At 34.3% G+C, this 7,485-nt stretch overlaps 3 protein-coding genes across 4 annotated transcripts in view; all 3 read right to left on the reverse strand.

Annotated features, from left to right (window-relative positions):
* Positions 1–2,047, reverse strand: part of LOC107608692 — a gene marked incomplete in the record, with an annotated part of 3,452 nt that extends 1,405 nt beyond the window's left edge. Inside the window, 2 exon segments of the mRNA XM_016310399.2 lie at positions 1–807; positions 1,668–2,047. Of these exon segments, the coding sequence (XP_016165885.1) occupies positions 1–807; positions 1,668–1,850 (990 nt within the window).
* LOC107606730 (zinc finger CCCH domain-containing protein 48) lies at positions 2,463–4,633 on the reverse strand. 2 transcript variants are annotated; one of them, XM_016308759.2, is made up of 4 exons: positions 3,706–4,616; positions 3,204–3,299; positions 3,013–3,102; positions 2,520–2,880 (listed from the first exon to the last, which is right to left on the reverse strand). In XM_016308759.2, the coding sequence occupies exons 1-4, from the start codon at positions 4,153–4,155 to the stop codon at positions 2,623–2,625; spliced, it is 894 nt and encodes a 297-aa protein (XP_016164245.2). In that variant the 5' UTR covers positions 4,156–4,616; the 3' UTR covers positions 2,520–2,622. The 2 variants fall into 2 exon arrangements, with proteins under 2 accessions (XP_020962822.1, XP_016164245.2); XM_021107163.1 differs by lacking the exon at positions 3,204–3,299 and having other exon boundaries at positions 2,463–2,880; positions 3,706–4,633.
* Positions 5,461–7,485, reverse strand: part of LOC107606729 (UPF0481 protein At3g47200-like) — a 3,468-nt gene continuing 1,443 nt past the window's right edge. Inside the window, exons 2-3 of the mRNA XM_016308758.2 lie at positions 6,823–7,233; positions 5,461–5,914 (exon numbers count right to left, since the gene is read on the reverse strand). Coding sequence (XP_016164244.1) covers positions 5,480–5,914; positions 6,823–7,233 — 846 coding nt within the window. The 3' untranslated portion in view covers positions 5,461–5,479. The remainder of the gene's footprint in view (positions 5,915–6,822; positions 7,234–7,485) is intronic.

Here is a 7,485-nt window from a genome sequence, read left to right on the forward strand (position 1 = left end):
AGAAATGAATAGATCAGTATCTCCTCCATCTATTTCTGATTCCAATTTTATCTCTACACTAGAACTCCCACTAGAGATTTTCTCCCATGTGCCATTGTCGATTGAGAATTTGTAATAGACAAACTTTCCTTCATCTACAGTTCCACTTTGTGATGACCCAATCACAAGTGGCAGTAGAACATGCTGATCTATGTTGTCTGAGGTTGTAAAAGGATCAACTATGTCCACTTCAATATCTGTTTCTAAAACAGATACACTTTTGGAAGGTTTCAATTCAAGCACCCTTAATTTGTATACAAGTTCTCCATAGTTTACGGTTAAAATGTCGCCTTGGGAAAGGGTTGCATGCTGCCGAAGACTTGTTTCAAGGATAGCCTTATGATTTGGCAAATCTGAAAATCCAACTCTTTCAGGTTGAAGTTTCGCATAAGTCCCTTTCGGAAGCCAAACATAGCGGACTTCAACTAATGGAGATTTTACCATGCCTTCAGAAAACAAATTACTCCATACATGAGGAGGAAGACCCACTGAACCTTCTTCTGCAGTGAATTCCAAAACTCCGGAATGGGTTGTCCCTTGCTTCTCTTTATCGATATCTTCAATGCTTGAAGAGCCTTCAGTGTGAACTAATGACAACTGGAAGTACATGGGCCCCTTGTCCAGAGCACCCTGATCAGACAATTCTGTGAAGCAAGATGGAGGCAGTTTTATCTTATCTCCATTACCTTGACAAGGCACAGCTTCCAGCAAACGGTAAAACACAATTCCCCTCCCAGCAATAAGGCTTTCTTGCATCTGTTGATCAGCCTGAATTAAGAAACACAAATGAAGAGAAATCACATATTCAGTATTTGATTACAGACGTAAAATAAACAGATATAAAAATAGCAACTGCAGGAAAAGAAAATATTGCACAAGGCATGGTAAACATTCCTATATCATAAGCTCATAACTTCTTAATGAACATAACTACATTATAACAATGAAATGTGAAATTGAATGTACACGAAAAGAAGTACAGAAGTAAAAAAGCACGGAACATTAAATTACATAGACATCGAAAAACAAACAATGAGGTTCCTTCACCACCAGTGTGTTCAGTCAGATAATATCATACTAGAGCAAGATCCAACATCTCCTGATCCTAGCAAAAGGGCGAGAAGAATAAACTTGAAAAGGCAACAACAAAAAAGAAACACTACAATCAAATTTCCATCATAGAGTTGAACCAAATTGTCACTAGTAACTAACTATTAAACTAATAGCAATATCAAAATCCTATACTGGTACATTGCACTTCATGAATCATGATAACTCCATTCCTTGTAAAAAATAACACACAAAAGATAACACCCATCTCCGATGTCCTAAAGCCTAATTCTCCCATAACAGACCCAATATCGAAAACTTTAGCTCACCAAGGTGAGTGCAAAAGGGATACATAACATCAATTTCAAGATTCAATCAATCCATACAAGCCTTTTTAGGGAACAATAAAAAATCATAAATCTCTAATCTTCAACTAGGCTATTCATTCTCAAGGTCAAGGACACAATTATTGAAATTTAACTAAATTACAAAACTAAAGATAAAATTAAGCAACAACATAATTGGATACCAAAAGAAAATTAAAGGGGAAAAAAAGGGGTTTGGGGGAAAAGAGGTACCTTGAGTTGAGCTTCAGCTGCATCGATACGACGAGATCGCTGAGCGGCTTCGATGGCTTCCCTCTGCTTGTGTGCTTCTTCTTTGGCTTTCTTTTCCCTGAGAAGCTTCAACCTGGCTCTCTCTTTCCTCTCCTTCTGCTCTTTCTCGAGCTTCTCTCTGGCTCTTCGCAGCTCAAAATCCATCTCTGTGTTTCTAGTTGTTCTTGGTGAATGATGAATCCGTGTAGATGAAGAAACGAAGGAGCTTTTGATGGTTTTTGTGAATCCAAGAATTTGGCATGCACGATCACGAAGCTGTGTTTGTCTCTCCTTTATATTGTTGTTGGTTTCGTTCAAAGTATTTGGGTGGTTTATTTATTTATTTTTATTTTATTATTTTTGCAGTGGTTGGTTGGTTGAATGGGTGGGTTTAATACTTTAATAAGAAGGGGGCTTGTATTCTAGAAGGATCTGGGCCTTTCACATGAGCCCAAGCCTACTACTACTTTTGCTGTAAGAGTTGAATTGTGATTTTGCTTCACACCAAATAGTTTCTTTATTTTTTTTAATGAATTTTGAGCGTTGGTTAATTTCTTGAATTCATTTTGCTGTTAAATAGATAAACGTGTATATACTCAGAAAGTCACCAAAAAAAATAAATAAATAAATACTCAGAAAATGTGATTAAGCGGGTAATAGTAAAACTCGTCCTTCTTTAATTTAATCAAGTTCATTTTTATGTATTGTATATAAAAGAATTAAATTTTTTAAAATAAAAAAAATAAAAATTACCTACATCCCTAACATAATAATATGCATGTACTGCTTATTCCTAGAATTCCTTATAATCCCAAAAATTTATGTCAATATTCTCATTCCAAACTAGTGTATGTACATTTAGTCGCCTTAAAAGATGCCACTGAATAAATAGTGTGTATAAAAGAAGACATGCACTTCCCATTTGATCAGTCAGGCCTTAAAGTACCAACAAGTTAATCTCCAACCAAGACATGGAATACTGCCTCACGAAATAAAGCATGCCTTGGAATATAACATATACATCACGCAGGAGAGAGAGAGAGAGAGAGAGAGAGAGAGAGAGAGAGAGAGAGAGAGAGAGTGTGTGTTTTACCTGTGTACCAGCAAAGAGCATATCATTATTCACAACAAGTGCATAAACTTGTCCAACAGGACCATTTAGACTTAGTTCCATTGAATTTTGTGTGTTCCAGACCTACAAAATATCATCATTAAACAAGACATTAACTGTGCTGCGATGAGAGTTTATAGATATACTTGAACTAAAAGTCTGTAAATTACAAAGAGAGAAGAAAGAAAAAATGCCTCCAGAATCCCCTCTTTTTACCTTCACAAAATTAGGTATGCCTACAAAAACCCAAGGACCTTCACTGATCATGCAACCTACTTCACCACCAAGATTGATCACAGCTACACACTGCATAGGAAAATTGATAAGCAAAATCAATATAGTTTCATCAGTGTTACCTTTTTGCAAGGATACAATAAAAGAAGTGACATGTTGAAGGTACTAACAACCTTTCCAGACTGGCAGTCCCAAACCCTTACAGACTCATCAGTACTTCCAGTATAAAGCTTATCCGAGCCAGAAGGAAAGGCAATTCCACTAACAACCTGTTCATTCAGTTTAAACCAAATTTCATCCCAACAATTCTTATTGCACAAAAAGCATATTCAGACAACTTAGCAAGCATCAACTGATCTTATAGTACAAAGAATAGTGACAAAATTGACTCAAGTTCACACTACACAAATTTTACAGAGGAATGTATCTACCACTAAAAACAGAATCTAAAATTATAAAAAAGAATTGATTCTATAATACTATATGTGTAAAGTATTTTACATTGTCAACTAATCTTCTAGAAGTCAAACACTTGCAATGACATGACAATACATAATTGGAAGACAATATTAAAAAACATTACACTTCCAACCTGGCAGAAAGAACAAAAATCCTATAGTGAGTGAAGTAAATAACCTAATTTTTTTTTTACCTAAAAAACAATTTTTTTTTTACCTTCTGATGGCCTTCAAGCTGTGTCAACATAGAAAACCCATCCCCTGTATTCCAAGAGTGAAGGAACTTACACCTCTCACCAAAATTACAATTCCCCTGAATCCAATAATTACAAACTTTATCAGCCTTCCTAACTACACTCATGTCACCACCAACAACTCCACCACTGGCACCGCGACCGCCACCACGACCACCACCGCGACCCCATGTGTTGTTGAAGTGAGGGTTCCGGCGATGTCCCGAAAATCCGGAATTGTCAGCAGAACCATGAGGCCTCTTCGAAGAGGTACCATTAACATTGGGAGTTGGCAACTCGCTATGAAGAAAAGGGCATGGGTGACGATTGCACTTGCCAGCTTGCCAGTGATAGCACACTTTCTGATGCTTCGAGTCCCCTGAGGGTCCACCTAATCGTTGGTACACGCGCTTGTTGCCCCCATCAAGGTCCATGGATCCAAAGCACAGACACTGGATGGTTTCTGATGTTTTGCGAATTTGCGGTGTCGAAATTGGGAGGGTATCGCAAGATAGAGGCTGAAAAACTGTAGCTTTAGCTGCAATTAGCAGAAAAAATGTCAGAACTTGTTGAATCGGGATCCCAAATCGACCACGCACAAAAGTTTGAAGTTGGGCGAGCTTGAAGGTGCAAGGTTGGAAGACGAGCAGAGAGGTCTTGCGTGATCATCAAGGGTGACAGTAGGACTTAAACTTCGTCGTGGAAAAACCCTAATTATTGAGATTAGGGTTCAAGACTTTGGATCAGAAAAACCCTAATTTAGCGATTCAAGAGAGGAAAGAGGAGAGAGTCGGGCATGGAGATCAGTTCAGGCGAAATATGCTACGAAACGACGTTGTAGAAGACAAGAAGCGTTAGGTTTACGAGAATGTGGAGTTACGAAGCTACCCTCAGTTCATGAATGGAGTTCACTGTGGAATGTGAATATTACGAATTTAAATGAATTGGATTGATTCTAAAAAAAAAATTATGAGTGAGTTTTAAGAAAAGATTTTTTTTCTAGTTATCTTTTTTTAAAGATTTTATGGAAAAGTAAAGTAATTTTATGTTTGGATATCTCATATAAAAAGATATTTTTATTTATTAATTATGTTTGAGTAAAATAAAATTAAAGTATTTTTTGTTCATTTATTATGTGAAAATATCTTTTTTTTAAGAAAAAAAATTCTTTTAAAAAAAGATATAAATTGTAGTTTCTCAAAATTTGATATTTTTTTATTTTTTTAATATTTTTATTTTTACTATTAAAAATTTACCAAACACATTAAAAAAATATTTTTTCATTAAAAAAATTTTTTTTTATCGATTTAATGACGCCCAAATAAACACCATATATAATAGTTAATGTGAGATTTTAAACTCAAATTTTTGGGGGAAATAATAATATTATTATTTATCTTCTTAATAAATATTCTTAAACCATTAAATGTTTTTCTTAGGTAAAAAGTGGGTTTTATACTACTTCAAGACATTATTGTAAGTATCTATTTATTTTATTTCATTTAATTAGATTAAGTAAATAAATTTTCAGATGTACAAAATTATATACAATACAAACTTCCTTCTTTTCCTGTTCTTATTATTATTCCAAAAGAACATACAGTAGTGTTCATTAAAATAAAGTGATCTACCTCTACGACATGCATCACTGCATTAATTAATGAAACAATATCACACAAGTAATTAATAATAAGGAGAAAACATGAAAAAATAAAATAAAAAACAAGATTATTTACATGAATTAATGGAGAACATTCACTAGGGAGTAAAGTAGTAGTCTGGATAAGAGCTTAGCCTTGGTAGCCTAGGCGGCTTAGTAGCTGGTGGGGAGCCATCACCATTGTTACTTTGGTAAAAATCAAGAATAGCATACACTGTCTGAACAATGGTGAGTGCAAATAGGAGAATGGCGGCAACAAGTGAGATCATAGCCCAGGGGTTTCGGAAGTAGGTGTGGATGAGATTGGCGCGCCACTTGTTCCATGGCTTCTTGCAGTAGTTGCTCAAGCTCATCTGCACCACATCCAGAACCCCTTGGCGGTCCGCAGTGATGTCCTTGGACAGCGAGTTGAAGAGCTTCGCCACGTCCTTGTGACACCCTAAGGCATTCACTAGGATCCCTCTCCTGTGGAGCAAGGCAACGTCTATCTCATCGTCAATTATAGTGTCAATGAAGAACACATATGATGTTACCTGACGAATTTTAATATATAATTCAACGGTTAGATTCAGACATTTTATTACAAAATATCTAACATTTTTTTTTGAAATTCAGATGAAGTCAACTTCACGTAAAGTTGATAATCGACAGTCATTAGATAAAAATTTAGTTAAATCATTCAAATTATTTAACGGCTCTTAGTCTACGTTTGTTTCCGAGAACAAGATAGGACAAGACAATGAAAACAAGACAAGACAAGACATTGATAAAAAGAGACATAAAATTTTGTGTTCTTGTATTCTGTTTAGTGATAAACTAGAACAAATTATGAAAATTCAATTTATTCTTATTTTTTTTCATTCAAAAAATTTGAGATGAAAAATATAATAATAAAAAATATAATTATAAAAATTAACAAAAAAAATAAAAGAAAAATAAAAAATAAATTGTGTCATTTGTTAATGTCTCCGTGTCCTTCCTGTCAGGATGGACACAAAATACATTAATTCCATGTCTCCTTTGCCAAACACAATTTTGTGTCCTGTAAACAAACGCATCCTTAGCTATTAACTTCACGTGAAGTTAACTGCGACTAAATTTTTATTTTTTTTAAGATAAAAATAAACTACTCTTTAATTATTAAAGAATATTTTCATCAAATAAATTAAAAAATAACTTATTTTAATCCTATAAAAAAATACTAAATAATAGGCAGATTATTAAAAATAATTTTTAAAATTGTCCTTAAAAAATGCACATTTTGTAAATAAAAAAGAGAAAAAGTGTAATTTAAATATTCTTAAGGATAAAAAGTGAGATTTTTTTATATATATATCGCTCAATTATACAAAATTTAATAACTAATAAAAATTAATTTTATATTAAAATTTTAGGGTTTAATATAACTTGAAAATTTTAAAATAAATATAAAATATATTACCTCGTTGCCTGCTCCAACATGGAGTCGCTCGAACGCCATGAGATTAAGGAACATGGGTTCGGTGGTGTCGTCGACCACCATGGTCGGCAGTCGAAGTATGCCGCGGTCGAAAGAAACGTCTTGAAGGCTGTGACTGCTTGATTTCCTAAACCAAATGCCGGCTTCATGGAGCTCGGTGGCAGAACGGATGATCTCATCGGTGGTGCTGTACTCGGAGTCCGCCGTGAACCACCTGTAGCAGCAGTTTCTATGGGTTGTGGATTTTACAATACGTGTTGGGTGGGTTGGTCCTTGCATGACAAGGCCCTTTCTGTATACGTCCAATGCATGCATGCATTTTCCCATTTTACCCCTTATAGTTGTCGTTGGAGACAGGAATCTTAGGATTTGCTTGTTCAATAATTCATCATCCTGTCACATGCATTATATATTATCAATTCTACCTAGTTAATTTAATTTATCATCAACTTTCTTGCAGAGAAGAAAAGGGATAATTCCTTTGGATATATTATATCATAATTTTTTTTAACTTCATTTTTTAATTTACTTTTTATATATTATGAATATTAAAAAAATTTATATACAACTCATTAACAACTAATGTGTATGTATTATTATATTAGAAAAAAATAATTTTTAAAGTTATTCCTTGCAAAGTTATTT

Source organism: Arachis ipaensis, chromosome B07, assembly GCF_000816755.2.
Source record: "Arachis ipaensis cultivar K30076 chromosome B07, Araip1.1, whole genome shotgun sequence".
NCBI lineage: Eukaryota > Viridiplantae > Streptophyta > Magnoliopsida > Fabales > Fabaceae > Arachis > Arachis ipaensis.